This window comes from Macaca thibetana, chromosome 6, assembly GCF_024542745.1.
Source record: "Macaca thibetana thibetana isolate TM-01 chromosome 6, ASM2454274v1, whole genome shotgun sequence".
Taxonomy (NCBI): Eukaryota; Metazoa; Chordata; class Mammalia; order Primates; family Cercopithecidae; genus Macaca; species Macaca thibetana.
In genome coordinates this window covers 54,723,508-54,739,408 of record NC_065583.1, presented here as the reverse complement: position 1 = coordinate 54,739,408, position 15,901 = coordinate 54,723,508, and the positions used below count along the sequence as shown (strand labels likewise).

The following is a 15,901-nucleotide window of genomic DNA, read 5'->3' as shown; positions in this document are numbered from 1 at the left end:
CAAAAATTAGCCAGGTACGATGGTCGCGCGCCTGTAATCCCAGCTACTCAGGAGGCTAAGGAAGGAGCCTTGGGCCCCCACAGCTGTTTCAAGGGGCCCTAGAAACAGATGCCACAGACTGAACCCCAGAGGTGGAGATTGCAGTGAGCCAAGATCCCCCCACTGCACTCCAGCCTGGACGACAGAGCAAGATTGGGTCTTAAAAAAAAAAAAAAAAAAAATCAAAGTGCTGGTTAGTGCATGGCTCATGGGAAGGGCCTGGCACTATATACGTATTTGTGGAATAAAAAACAAGGACCTAATGGTCACAGAAATAGTGTCATGACCAAGAATGTAAGATTAACTTAATTCTTTGCACATGATGTTCACAGATAAGCTAAAACCTCTGATAAAGACTCATATATTCATTTCCTTGATGGGAAAACTATGGCCCTGACTGATAGATGAAAAGTGTATTCCAAAAAAGAGAGTGTCTCATAACGAAGCAGGGCTCCCTGAGCCAACTCTCCTTCTGTTGTCTTTGTGCAGAGAATTCAGAGCCTCAAGAAAGCACTGGATGTATGAGCTCAGTGACTCACGAATGTCTCATTTCTGGGAACACAGACAACTGATGGGCTATATTCGTTTTCCTCTGTAGCACTAGACCCAGAACTAGTACATTTTTATCTGTAATGAATTCTCAATTAACCCTAGGTCTGGGTATCAGGAAATACAAGGAAAACAAAAATCTACCCATAATTCAAAGATCTCAATCAAGTCAGTAATTTCAACCTCCAGAAAGTTATCTTAATAGTTCTTTTTATTCCCAAGCACAGTGCACAATAAGTATCGGTTGATTATTTTACATTAATCCCACTTCCTTTTGAATAAGAGTTAAAACAATTTGTTTATGGTCTTTCAAATTGATTATTGAAATTGTTCTTTGAAATCCTGGCTGGGGCAAAATAACCTAGACGGTAGCAATAGTGAGTGGAAGGATAGAAAGGGAATGGCACCACTGTTCATTTGTGAAGGGGGAGCTAAGCCTTGTGAATCTTACAAGGACTATATGAGGTAGATACTATCCCCATTTTACAGAAGCAAAAACTGAGGCTTAGATAGATGGGGTCACTTGTACACAATCTGCAGCTGGGACACTGTGGAGCCAGGATTCAAACTCATGTAGTCTTGGCTGCACATGGTGACTCATGCCTGTAATCCCAGCACTTTGGGAAGCTGAGGCAGATGGATTGCTTGAGGTCAGGAGTTTGAGACCAGCCTGGCCAACATGGTGATACCCTGTCTCTAGTAAAAATACAAAAATTAGCCAGGCATGTTGGTGGGCACTTGTAATCCCAGCTACTTGGGAGGTGGAGGTGGGAGAATCTCTTGAACCTGGGAGGCGGAGGTTGCAGTGAGCCGAGATTGCGCCCCTGCACTTCAGCCTGGGTGACAGAGCGAGACCCTGTCTCAAAAAGAAGCCACACAAAAAACCTTCATGTAGCCTTACTCCCTAGCTGGTTCTCTTCTACTCTATCATGTTGGGAAGAGGAGCCAGGATCACCCCAGAATGACTGAAATAGCAAGAGGAAGGCAAAATGTCCTAAAGCCAATTCCTAGACACTGAGACTTTTGTGAAACCATAAAAAAAAAAAAAAAAAAAAAAAAAAGAGTGTATCATCTGAAGGCATCAATAAAAAAAGAAAAATCCCAGCACTTTGGGAGGCCGAGGCGGGAGGATCATGAGGTCAGGAGTCCGAGATCAGCCTGACCAACATGGTGAAACCCTGTCTCTACTAAAAAATACAAAAATTAGCTGGGCGTAGTGGCACACACCTGTAATCCCAGCTACTTGGGAGGCTGGGGCAGGAGAATTGCTTGAACCCAGGACCCGGAGGTTACAGTGAGCCAAGATATCGTGCCATTGCACTCCAGCCTGGGCGACAGAGCGAGGCTTTGTCTCAAAAACAAACACACAAAAAAAGAAAATAACAAAATCGGTGGGTCGTAGCCCATGTATTTCTGCAGAACTGACATTTCGAAAGAGTTAGCAGTTGTCCAGATATCACAAGCCATAGGACCAACTTCTCATGACTCCAACCTCAGCAGCACCAGACTTCATGTGGTCCATCTGCAGAAAGCAGGTCCTCATATGCTTGGCTGGGAAGAATGATGTCAAGCCAAGTCCATCATGGTCCCTAACTTCTTGTCCTAAAATAAGCCTGAACCTTGTCCCCATGCCTGGCTCAACTCCCATTCTACTTCAGGCATCAGAATCACAACTCTACATTTCTCATCTAGCACTAGGGACTACAAGTTGTGTGGCAGACCTTCAGGCAGCTTCTAGGAACACTCTGGATTGAAGTGGAAAGGAAGCATTTCCTGATTTCATTTCCTAGCTGTCTTTCCTTCTCAGGTTCTTTGGGCCATGGGGCATTTCCTAGTGTGGGCAGCTGCATAAGCTGTGGGGAGTGTCAGGCAAGGCTGAGGGGATTCAAATATGGGAGAAAGATGCACGGTGCAGGCGCAGACCCAGAGCCCAGCCAGGATCAGTGTCCCGAGGGGAACGATAAGGACCTAGGAGGAAGTGGAACCAGAAGCTGGCTGCTTCCCCAAGTGTGGGGTCATTTGGGCTGCGATTTCAATTCCGTTTTCTCCTTTGGCTCCTCCATGCCCCAGATGAATTATTTTCACTGAAAATGAAATGCCTATGGCTACAGCCCCACTGAAAGTGTCAATCCATGGCAGGGCCCAGGCACTTGGGGCAGGGGACACTAGGACAATGAAAGACAAATCAAAGTAACTTCCAAATCATGCCATTTATTTTTCCTTAATGGATTTTACAGCTCATCTGAGTCTCTGCTCTGTTCTCTGAGGAGCTGTAGAATTTGTGTCGATGCCCTGTGTCCTCCGTCCTTCCCCAAATGAGCACACATGCAGGGCAGGCAAGAGCATGCTGGATTTGTCTTAGTTGTTAATTCACCTTCTGGCTTCACTGTGACACACATTTATCTCTACATGATATTCTCAAGAAAAATGATTAGGACAGAATCACAGCAAGGAGTATGGAAGAGAGGGAGTTTTTAAAAAAGTCTGTGGAAGAGAAGCAATGAACCACCAGGGTCCTTTAGGTAAAGGACCCCCACTCCTCATCTCTTCCTCTTCATTCTTGATCTTTCAAAAAGAAGTACAGGAAGAGGTCTAGGCTAGCAAGGGTGCTGGTAAGCTGCACCGTGCCTCTGTACCCATGAACAAAAGGCACCCCTTCCTGTAGGAGGTGTAGCCCTTTCCATGGGGCATGGCTTGGAGGGGATGAAATATCCTCCAAGAGTTCAGAATCCCCTATGGGCCCTGATGCCGATGGAGATCAGAGCCTCTCACAAGGAGGTCCCAAGCTGGTGACCTGGGAAGGGAGGCACTGATGCTCTGCCTGGCTGCCAGGGGTGTCCTGCCACCATCCCACATGCAATCTACTCCTTGCATCTTGGACTCTGCTTTACTTCATAGGGCAGGGATGCAAACACGAAGGAAAGAGGTGTGGCACAGGCACAGTATTAATGTGCAAACCCTTCCTAACGCAGGATCCCCATTGACTGCCTGGGACCTGGCTGCCTTTGATGGTGTCATGTCTCATCTCATGAACCAAGATGGCAGGAATTCTCTGCAACCAACCTTGACAGGAAATCATCCTGGAAATCTGCTGCTTCCTTAATTCATGGAAGAAGCAGGGAGGAGAAGGGAGATGGTCCTCTCATGAATGTTGTGCCATTCAGTTGAGAGGCGTCACGGTTCGTTCACCTGACAGTTCAGGGACTAAGGCTGGGTGGACATCATTTATCAAGTATATTACAGGGCTGCAATTCACCAGCTACCAAGCTGGACTCTTTGCTCTGGAAATTTAATGTGTGGCAGCTGTGTGCAGCCGGTGGTGTCCAGCATTTTAAAAAGGTCAATTAAGAAACTGTTGGTGGTGGTGCAGCTAATGACAGCCCAGAGGGGTGAGCAGGGCGGAGTAAACAGAAGGGCTGAGACGTATATTACTGGAATTGAAGTGTCCAAGTGAAGCGTGGTGGGGAGGAAATCTATTGTCACAAGCCATAAAGCACATCTGAGTTTTGCAGCGGAGAGCAGTACAGCTGTTTCCCTCCCCAGGCAGCGCTGGGGGCAGCCAGTGAATGGAGGGCTCCCCGACAAAGGGGACACCTGCATCAGCTCCATCAATTTGCAGACAAAAATCGCTACCCTCCTCGCTGCCTGCTCCTTTGCACTTCTCGTTTTCCCACGTGGGGAGCACAAGGCAGATGCTGGAGTGATACTCAGAATGTGGGTCATGTTCTAGAATTCCATATTTTAAGCATTCCCGAAGCAGGGCTCCGCCCTCCTCGCTGCGTGTGGGCGGGCGGACAGCCGGGAGCCTGAGAGTCAACCCGGGCCAGCGCTCTCCTCAGAAGACATCCGCTCCTGCCTCGGCGCGCGCACAATGCAGGCTGCGGATCAGACCCTTTACCCCTGCGACGGATAAAAGAGGGACGCGAAACCCTTAGAAAAAGTCTATTTCGGACTGTGACAGAATTGGCTCATGGTTGGGGGAAGGCACTGTGTGGGGCTCTTTTTAAAGAATCAGACAAAGGGGTCTTAGAATAAGTGCAGGGCTGCTAGGACAGGCTTTTTTTTTTTTTTTTTTTTTTTTTTTTGCCACATCTACCTGTCAAGCTAGAAATTCAATAGAGCAATGGGAATGCTAATTGATATGCAAAACAGGTCTAGGGTTCCTAGAAATGTCTAATGATCCTCCAATTCATTATGAATGCAGAATTAAGACATGCACTAAATGAGATGGGAGTGAGAACACCAACCTTTTTGCTTTTCCTTTTAAAACCTGCTTTGAGAAACTTCACAGGTTTTACGATTTAAAAAAGAGTATTGCAATCAGTGGGTTTTGTCTTTCACACACTGGATTATTTATTATTAGAAAATAGCTTCTATCAGCTGTCAGTACCAAACAAGTTGAAAGGAGTGAGCGTTTCACCATATTTTTTTTCTCCTTAATGATATTTAAATAAACAGCTCACTATGTGGAGAGTTGCCATGCCCTTTTTCCCTTTAAAAACTGAATAATTAAATGAAGTTTAGTAGAAAACATTCTTCAAATATGACTTGTTCTGCATCTGTTATGCTGTCTCCTTGGGTAACGGACGGAAAAAGATGACAAAGACCACTCAGGCTACCAAAGTACTCCAAAGAATCCATAAGAGAAACTGAGAAACAAATAAACTAACTCAAATAAGACCCAACCAAACCAAGAAACCAGTTTTTATGTTGGCTTTTTGATTTTGATTATCATCTAAGTTTAATATATATATATATATATATATATATATGTATGTTTGAAATAGTAATAAAAAAGGAAGAATTGAATTGCATCCGTAGCAGGACAACCTTCCTCATACGTTAAAGAGGTGTTCAGAAAATTCCATACAGTATCTGCTAAATAAACATGTTTGGCAGCTTAGCAAATATCATATGATTGCAGCATCCATGATTTGAAGTAAAACAGCATTTGCTTTCTTCTGGCGGAGGTCGTTGCTCGGGGTAATGTGCTAACGCGCTCTGGATGTTCTTAGACCCACAGGCTTAAGGAAGGGCTTGGGGGTGGCTCAGTGCATGACCCCAGGGCAGACACTTCCAAACCCCAAACAATGAATCAACCAACCAACCACACAAACGTCAAACAACTGTCTCCTTCGAGTTCCTCTTGACGGAATGGAGGCCCAGCAAGGACTGCTGGTTAGAAGGTACATTGACAGACTTTGGAATGAGGAGAATCACCCTCTGATTGGTCCGACGCCACTCATTGTACAATCGACAGTGGTACCTAAATGACACCTGGGGGTGGGAGAGGAAAAGGAAGAGAAAAGAATTCAGGTGAGCAGAAGTGGATAATCAATACAAGAAACAAATACGTCATTTGAAAGAGCTTCAAAGAGCTGGCAGCACTAAAGCAGGGCAAGAACCCTGGGCAAAATGGCTCTGGCATGCAGTGAGTGTTGAGAGATTGGGCAGCAGCCAAAGAGCACCCTATGTGTGGACACATGGGCAGGGCTTGCATGGTGGCTTCCTTTGTTCCTCCTCATACTGGGTAAATTCAGGATATAAATGGGAAAATGAGGTTCTTTCTGAGTTTGGATTTATTTTTGGACTAGTGGTGGATACAATGCCAGCCCTTGCCCAGCTGTGTGACCTCGGCAATGCGCCTATCAGGTGCCTAGGTTCTTCTCCATTAAATGAGTGGGATGCTAGGGCTTCACGTACCTTCCTGCAAGTTAGACTCTGCATAACTCAAAGGATCCCATTCATACTATGATATGAAGGACACCCTTTGTACTGTCTTGTGGACAACCTGCACAACAGCTTGATGGCCCCAATGGGTGATTCCCGATTGCATCCAGCTCTAGCATTCTACAGCTTCAAGTAAGGAAATTGCAGCATGGGCACTAACTCCCCTAATAAATCTTCTTGAGGGGGTGAGGCATGACTCCCTTGGGTGCCCACTGTGCCTCAGGCTTACCCACATGGCACTGAGTGTCCTGAACAGCACTGTGCATGTTTTTCTCTCCCCCTGCACTAGAAGCATCTTGAGAGCAGGGGTTGTGTTATGTTCATCTTTGCATGCCCAGCACCTGTTACAGTGCCTGGCACTTAGGAAGTTGCTCAAAAGAGTTTGCTGAGTAAATGAATGAGTGAATAAGCATCCTATATTTTCTGATTGCAACACTGCTTCAAACTTAAGCCTCTCCTTTTTTCTTTTTCTTAGATGGAGTCTTGCTCTGTCACCCAGGCTCGAGTGCGGTGACATGATCTCAGCTCACTGCGACCTCCGCCTCACAGGTTCAAGTGATTCTTGTGCCTTAGCCTCCTGAGAAGCTGAGATTACAGGCATGCGCCACCATGCCTGGCAAATTTTTGTATTTTTAGTGGAGACGGGGTTTCATCATGTTGGTCAGGCTGGTCTCGAACTCCTGACCTCAGGTGATCCACCCACCTCGGCCTCCCAAAGTGCTGGGATTACAGGTGTGAACCACCGTGCCTGGCCGAGGTGCTCACTTTTTATGTACATACATTGGAATGAGATGCTTAAACCTGTAGTCTGTTTTGGAGAAGGCCGGCATAAAACATTAGGCTGGGCGCGGTGGCTCAAGCCTGTAATCCCAGCACTTTGGGAGGCCGAGACGGGCGGATCACGAGGTCAGGAGATCGAGACCATCCTGGCTAACACAGTGAAACCCCGTCTCTACTAAAAAAATACAAAAAAACTAGCCGGGCGAGGTGGCGGGCGCCTGTAGTCCCAGCTACTCGGGAGGCTGAGGCAGGAGAATGGCGTAAACCCGGGAGGCGGAGCTTGCAGTGAGCTGAGATCCGGCCACTGCACTCTAGCCTGGGCGACAGAGCGAGACTCCGTCTCAAAAAAAAAAAAAAAAAAAAAAAAAAAAAAAACACATTGATGGACTGTCCAAGAAATTCAGAGTCTGATGTGTAGGTAAGTGCTGGAAAGGAAGGAGCTCATGAGCTTGGAGTGACAAATCAGGTCTGGGCTGTTTAATTATCTGGGAGTGGATGGGTTGTGTTGATCCCACTAAAGGTCTGTGGTGGTCAGAAAATAGGCTGGCCTGATGACTTGGGCTCGAGTTTCTGGAAGTAGATGAAAGTGCAGGCCCTTGATCAGAATGGGCTTTTTAGTCTTCACGGCAGGGTCATGAAATTCAAGGCCACTTATTCAAATTTCTGAGGCTAGAAAGCAGATGTCATGGGCTGAGTGCCAGAGAGAGTTGAGTATGAAAATATACGCTTTTAAACTCACACAGATGTGCTTTTCTTCAAAAGTCCCTAAACATGCCAAAGTGGATCATTTTGGGTTTTTTTTCAAGCTTGATTCTCTTGTATCTATTCTGTCCTGCTGCTGCTTGGTGTCACTCACGAATGTAGGAGAGGCAGGCTGGGAAGCCAGCTGTTCAGGGCCAACGGCAGGAAAGAGGTGGAATGCAGACAAGTATTATACTAATAAGGAACTCTGGCAATATAAGAAGTCTGGAATCTGTGAACATTACAGGAAAGCTGGATTTCAAATAAAGAGTCCCCTTTTCCATGATGCTGAGAGCTGTGCACACTGGCATTAGTAATTGGAGAAGTAGCTATGAGTGCAGGCCGCAGGCTCCAGAGCCAGGCACATGGGCCTGGAATCTGCATCCTCTACTTAGTGGTTGCATGACTTGGGGAAGTTATTTGCTGTCAACAAGCTTCAGTTTCCTTGTTTGTAAGGTGTGAATAATGATACTTGATGTAATGCATATAAAACACCTAGCACAGGGCACAGAGCATACATTTTAGTGTTCTTGGGCTGTTATTTTGTGTGTCTTAAATATAAGAAAGAATTTTGTGACACCCTTTAGATACAGGATAACAGAAAAAAAAAAAAAAGAAGAAGAAGAAAAAGAGAGACAGAGAGGGATTGGGCTATTTTCTTTAAGGCTCTGCTCTCAGCGTGGTCCTGGACCAGCAGCAGGCTGCATCACCTGGGAGCTTGTTAGAATATCAGAATTTCAGGCCCCACCCAGACCTAAGGAATTAGAGAGTGCATTTTAACAAGATCCCCAGGTGATCCGCATGTGCATTCAAGCCTGAGACGCACTGCTTCAAGGAACACGGGGAGTCAACAACTTAGCAGGTCTCCTGGTTCTTTGGCCAGGAAATTTAAAAATTCAGCCCACTTGTGTAGACAAACAGATGAGATCTTATTATACATTAATCTATTTTAATTGTGGTTAATCACCACAGTCTGCAGGCAAATTCAATCAATAAAAAGCCAGCATCATAAGAAGACGCTTCTTTGTCAGGGAAAATAAAGGCAGTTGAGCACAACGCCAAGGAGACCACAGGTTTGCATTGCCCTGGGTTAATGCTACTTCTCTAGATGCTCCAAGACACTGCATCCCTGCAATGCAATATAATTGGAAAGAAAGGAGGTCTAGTTTAGAAGAAGAATAAGGCAGTGAGGAAAAAGAAAACATAAAATAAAAAGATGCTAAAACAATAATGTCAGGAATTTCACTTAGATATTTCTTTTTTTTTTTTTTTTTTTTGAGACGGAGTCTCGCTCTGTCGCCCAGGCTGGAGTGCAGTGGCCGGATCTCGGCTCACTGCAAGCTCCGCCTCCCGGGTTTACGCCATTCTCCTGCCTCAGCCTCCCGAGTAGCTGGGACTACAGGCGCCCGCCACCTCGCCCGGCTAGTTTTTTGTATTTTCAGTAGAGACGGGGTTTCACCATGTTAGCCAGGATGGTCTCGATCTCCTGACCTCGTGATCCGCCCGTCTCGGCCTCCCAAAGTGCTGGGATTACAGGCTTGAGCCACCGCGCCCGGCCCACTTAGATATTTCTTAAAGTTTTGAGTTTAGGAGAGAGGAGGAAGAGAGTATAGAGCCACTATTCTAAAAATACTAATCCTTATGGGATGGGCTTCCTGAAGTTTCTTAGTTTATTCATCTAACTAACCTCCTATCATGGGCAAGTCTGCTATACAAAGAGCTGTGATCACATGAATATTAGGAGAAGGGTTAGAAAATGTTAGCATCTACTCTTCCCATAAGGGAGGTGACTGTGGCTGGGGCAAAGGTGTGCTATAAAGTCACAGCAGGTGGCCAGGCGCATGGCTCACGCCTGTAATTCCAGCACTTTGGGAGGCCGAGGCGCACGGATCAACTGAGGTCAGGAGTTCAAGACCAGCCTGACCAACATGGAGAAACCCTGTCTCTACTAAAAATACAAAATTAGCTGGGTGTGGTGGTCTATGCCTGTAATCCCAGCTACTCGGGAAGCTGTGGCAGGATAATCGCTGGAACTCGGGAGGTGGAGGTTGCGGTGAGCCGAGATCACACCACTGCGCTGCAGCCTGGGCAACAAGAGCAAAACTCCCTCTCAAAAAAAAAAAAAAAAAAAAAACAAAAAAAAGCCACAGAAGGCTTTGGGATATCTGATTACATATTTTGATTTTGCCCTTTCTCTCTGGAAGTGATGGTGTGACTTAGGGATATAGGGATATCAATGGGACGAGGCCTTGGCAAACGGCCTCCGCAGCAATGTGCCCAGCTCACCTATCTATCTCTCACTGCACTGGGGAAAGGAGTATAGGAGTGAATTGGTCATGGGGAAATACCGCTGAATACCCTCAGGCTGCTCGTAGGCCTTGTGGGGGATGTGTCTAAAGCAGCCCCACAGTGAGCCTTGTTGGGACAGCATTCCATTGGCGGTTCCCCTTTTATAAGAAGAATTTAAACAATCAAATCATGGGACCAGGAATCAGCCTTTGAGGAACCCGGTTGCTCATTCATTCCCTTCTGTGCTGGACACTGGTTGTACCAGTGATGTAGTGAGTGGAAAGACTTCCTATACACGGTGCCTCAATTCTCCTCCAAACTCCAAACTGGGGCTAATACCAAGTCCATTACCGACAATTTCTTCATATTTAATGTGGACTCAGTTCTCAGCCAGCTGTCTTTGTGTCTGTCCACGGGCTTCAAATCACTTGTGACATGGATAGTGATGTTTCTGGGACACCTCTACCTGAGCTCTTAGGGTGGAGCTGGCCAAGGCCCTGGCCTCCTGGGGCCCAGGTGTGCTCCTGGAACACAGCAGGTTCCAGAAGGTGGGACTCCCTGAGGGTGTGTCAGCGCTGGACCCGCATCGCCATGTGTGCCTGCGAGAAACTCCAAGGCACTCTGAGGCGTGCAGCATGAGCGCTTGTCCTTCTTCACAGTACCAGGGAGGCCCTTCCAGGAACGGCTCCTCTGAGGACCCAGGCTTGGACTGACACCGTGTTTGTTTATCTAAGACATTTTCACAGCATATTCTCCTTAAGCTTGACAGCTTGTTTACAATGGGTTTCTGCTGCAGGGCAGTTTCCAAGTGCTGTCAGCTTCTGAATTACGGCTCTTGCCAGGGCTGGTCAGTACAGTATTTATCTGGGATGGAGTTATTCTATGTTCAGTAACCTATTGCTGAGCTGACTCCACAGCACGTTTTTCACACCAGTCAAAGGGGAGAGATGCCTTCTTTCCCTGCCCTAACTTTGCATTCTATAAAGGCAGGGGGAGGGTGGAAGCTGGCAGAGCAGGGAAGCCGCAGGAAGGAGCCTGGGGCCAACACTCTGCTAGGTGCTTGCACGTATGTTCTCAGACGTTATCTCAGTCTTTGCAATAACCCATTGACTCAGTGGTTATCAATTATTTCCTGTATTTTTTTTTTTTGTATAAGAGGAAGGATGAACAGAGAGGTTAAGTATCCTATTTGAATTTACACTGTTATTAGGATGCTAAATCTTGGGTTTAAACACAGGGCCCTTGGATTCTAAATGCATGCCTAGCACCGCCCGTGAGAAATATTTCTGGAATGAAGTATGTTACCATTTTCCTGAAGGAGCCTAGTCTAGGTACCTTTTCCACCCAAACCTTTCTTTCACCTGGGATGGGAGATGAAACAAGGTCACATCCATTTTTTCTCAAGATAACCTTCTTTCTTTTCTTTCTTTCTTCCTTCCTTTCCAGCCACCTATCACCCTGTTTCTTTCTTGTTAGATAAGTGTATGCTTCGCAAAGCAGGATTTCAGAAAGGCCTTACATTGGTTTTGAAAGCCCAGCATTTAAGTTCACTTCATCCATCCTTCATCATAGGCACTCTTCTAAAAAAATTGTAGACTAGAAAACCTCTAAACATGGCAAGAACTTATATTATTCTCCAAAGTACTTTCCCATATACACGTTGACTTAAATCTCATAACACCAGGGGAATTTGGCAGGATGGGCATTACCAGTATTTCCACTTGACAGATGAGGACACTGAGCCTCACAGAGGTCAGATGACTTTCCCAGAGTGGTGCTGTGGACCAAGAGTTAGATGGTGCTGCTTAGACTCCTTCATTTCTTATTTCTAACCCTCCTCCCATCACAATGGAAGCTTCTGGAACAGCTTCATTGCCTGATTAAAAATGAACCAGGACGTACTTTGGAAGCATAGACTATTTTTTTTTTTTTTTTTTTTGAGGTGAAGTCTCACTCTGTCGCCAAGGCTGGAGTACAGTGGCATGATCTCGGCTCACTGCAACCTCTGCCTTCTGGGTTCAAGCAATTCTCCTGCCTCAGCCTCCCAAATAGCTGATATTACAGACATGCACCACCATGCCCGGCTAATTTTTATATTTTTAGTAGAGACAGGGTTTCCCCATGTTGGCCAGGCTGGTCTCAAACTTCTGACCTCAAGTGATCCTCCCACCTCAGCCTCCCAAAATGCTGGGATTATAGGCATGAGCCACTGCGCCTGGCCGAAGTGTAGACTTCTAAAGGAGGCAATAATAGTTTTGCTTGGGGCTTCATTAGCCTGGGAACAGAATGTCTAAATCAACCATAAGACTCAGGTAAGTTCTTAGCATTAGAACACTCCCTCTTTACTGAAACTGAAATGTATCTCCTTACTGTTTGAACACTCTCACTGGAGGGGAGGCGCAGAGCTGGAAGAGCCATATGATGAAGAAGAGGGAAATGAATAGGGTCTTGGGAGTGGCAGCTGGAGGAACAGGGTCTGGGAGACAGAGAAAGGGAGGAAGTGTATGCTAGAAGCAGCTTCCACATGCTGACACTGTGCTATGGGATATGGGAATGGTACATTTTAGACAGGAAATACATATTGAATAACAATGGAACGTGCTCAGATTAGAAATGAGCAGGCACAGGAGAGTAATGCCAGGAAGCAGGGGGCCTAGCTTCTGAAAATATTCTAGGAGACAGTGATGTCCTTCCCTACAGCTCCCAGAGGTAAGCATAAAGAGAGAGATCAAATGTTGCATTTTGTGGGTGCTGTCAACTAGTACTCAAGCAATCAACCTACTGCATGAAGTTAAAAGTTAAAAGGATGTAAAGAGGGATATTTAAAAATTCTTCCTCATATACAGCGAGAACACTTATTGGGAAATGGTCTTTCTTTGGTGGCAGCTTCTCAGCTAGATAAATTAGTGCTTTTATGGGCAGCAGAGTCAATATCCCAACACACAGAATAATCATCAGGCAAAGTGCGCCTCCACGTCCAACAAAGACTTTAGGCTGTGTCAGGACGTAAGAAGAAAATAACCAGCAGGGAGGATTCATGGTCTGTGCAGGCAGTGACAGCAACAGCGGCCAAGTACATCATTCATAATATACTACAATCCCAGCAAAAGTGAGAAATATAAACAAGAGAAAGAAAATGCCATGCCTCGTAACAGATGGAGTCCTAGAGTACTAGAGGAGGGAAACGTCCAAGGTGTGTCTGTGTCTCTGACTGATGGACACCCAGAAGCTGAGCTTTTTCTTTATGTGATCTGCCTTAGCATCACAGACACACACACAAAGGCACACACACACATAGTCATAAACCAAATCTCACGCTCCCGCCAGCATCTGAAGGTCTGCTTTCTACCAGGCAGGTGAGTGTGTTACAGACAAGAAGAAAGGCCTGTGCCAGCGGTGAGGGTGCCAGCTCCAAATGGCCTGAACCCCAGCCACGGCCCATACTTACTAGTGTCCAAAAGAGGTAAATAGTGAAGAGTGCGACAGTGAGTGCAATCAGCCCGACGGCTTCTAGCCGACTACTAAAGTGCAGGTGGTCCACGGCGCCCCGCAGGCACAGCCAGCCCGAGATGGTGGCCAGGGGAGTTATAAACAAGAAGCACACCATGTCGCCAAACAGAGTCCGCTTCTCATGCTGGGGGCCAGGATTTCTCAGCCACTGCCAGGTAAAGGGAGACAGAGAAGAGCAAGGGAGAAGGTTAAATGCCAGTGTGGAGTGGAGAAATGCTGCTCTGAAGTTATCTTTGCCTTCAGAACCTTGGGAAAAGGCATTTCTGTCTTGTTATGAGATAACAAGGAAGCGTTCAGGGCTCATTCCTATGCCCCACCCCCTGAATAATAATGATATGATACAAATAACAATAATAATTTATAGTCTCCTTGCTGTAGATGACCTACTTTTTGTGAAAATAGTCGTTACTATTCTGAATCACAATGATCCCATGTGGAAGGAAGAGATAATGTTACTGTTGGAAGGTAACAGCTGAGGTAGGATAAGCTCAGTCATGTGTCCAAAGCCTTCCAGTGTCTTGACCCTGGGAATGTGTGCAGGAAAGGGTTGGGTTGCTCAACCCCTGCACATTCCCAAGACAGGCCTATTTTTAGGACTGGCTCTTGACCAGCTCCTGAGAGATGAGCTTTGAGTCCTAGTAATAGTTTGCCTCATAAGACTATTTTGCATGCCAGAGGCCTTGGGCCACAATACTAGTATGATCAGATACTTTATGTCAACAATGTGATTTATGGTGAACACCTCTTTTTGCCCTGGGAGGCTGGAGTTTGAGTAGCTGAGGTCAGTCATGCAGATATTGCATGTCTGTGTGACTGATCCCAGTCAAAATCCTGAATACTAAGGCTCAGGTGAGCTTCCCAGATTGGCAAATACTTCGCACATGTTGTCACAAATCATTGCTGGAAAAATTAAGCATATTTGTTTGACTCCACTAGGAAAGGACACCTGGAAGCCTGTGTCTTGTTTATCCTGGACTTCGCCCCATGCACCTTCACCCTTTTCTGCTTTTAATCTGTATCCCTTTGCTGTAATAAACCATAACCATGAGTATAACAGTTTTTTTCTGAGTCCTGTGAGTCCTTTTAGTGAATAACTGAGTCTGAAGATGGTCTTGGGGAGAGCCAACATAGAATAAGACTCACCTGATGCCATGAACTCATTAATGCCCTCTCTTGGCTTTTGGATTCTGAACCTCCTCACTTAGGAACATCTCTGACATCTTGATTATGCTACCATCTTGACTGAACCAATCCCCAAAAGGATGGGGAAAACCTCATGCTTGTTGAAAGACTAAAGATAATTTCTACAGTTAGGAAAATAGGATGGCTGTCCTCCCATTTGGGTACCTGCTTAATGCTTGCTATAATGCTTTCCAAAATCCATTCAACAATATATTTAATTCAGTGCTTACATACTGGTGTCAATTCACATGGGTAATGAGGCCTAATAGCTTTTCTTCAGATTAGCATTGAAACACTCTACAGATAATTTGACATTCCCATCTCACTGTTCCATGTAGTAACGACAGAGTCCAAGTTGTCCAGAGAAGGAGTGGGGTCAAACACAGACGATGAGGAGAGACACTAGCACACTCTGTCTTCCATTTCGTCCCTACCAACAAACAGGGACCTAGCATTGACTGTCTGCTGATGTGTGCCCAGCAGTGCCACACATCTGGCTTGCCAAACAGGAGCACTGGCCACCGAGGAGACAGCCCAAGCGGCCAGGGCAGCAAATCCTACAAAACCACTGGGAGGAAGGGAAGGGCCATGATGGGTGAGACAAGAGTGGGTGGGGCTGACAGGAGAGGGAGGGGAAGGCCATGCTCCAGGATGGAAGGACAAAATAGAAAAGCTGCACAGAGGGAAACAAGTTGAGGAAAGAGCAGTGTAAGACCTGGCAAAACCCCAATGACTGAGTAAAAGAGGCAGGTGGTAAAAGGCACCAAAGAAAGTTTTCTGGGAGGTGCCCTTCCTCAAATGTTTGCATGAATCCCCAATATTCCACATTTCAGAGACAATCCACCTTAAACATGGGCTGAGATGGTGAATACAGTCAGTTTCACCTCAAAAGTGGACAGAAATAAGTATTAAAACATAGATAATGGGGAGCTGACTTGTCTGTGAATTTAAATACTGTATTATAAATATTTAATGTAAATACCAAAATAAGTGCAAATGATATTATTAATCCTGCATGTGTTGTCATGCCACCTCAGACATCTCAGCAGCTTCAAAGAAGTTCAAAGAGCTCTTATTAATT

The 15,901-nt window shown here is 45.9% G+C and overlaps 1 protein-coding gene across 4 annotated transcripts in view; it reads right to left on the bottom strand.

The window, feature by feature from the left end:
- Nucleotides 1–2,779: 2,779 nt before the first annotated feature.
- Nucleotides 2,780–15,901, bottom strand: part of MARCHF3 (membrane associated ring-CH-type finger 3) — a 177,217-nt gene continuing 164,095 nt past the window's right edge. For all 4 annotated transcript variants that reach the window (XM_050795763.1, XM_050795762.1, XM_050795764.1 and 1 more), the window contains 2 exons: nucleotides 13,577–13,786; nucleotides 2,780–5,865 (listed from right to left, as the gene is read on the bottom strand). In XM_050795763.1, the coding sequence (XP_050651720.1) occupies nucleotides 5,707–5,865; nucleotides 13,577–13,786 (369 nt within the window). In that variant the 3' untranslated portion in view covers nucleotides 2,780–5,706. The remainder of the gene's footprint in view (nucleotides 5,866–13,576; nucleotides 13,787–15,901) is intronic.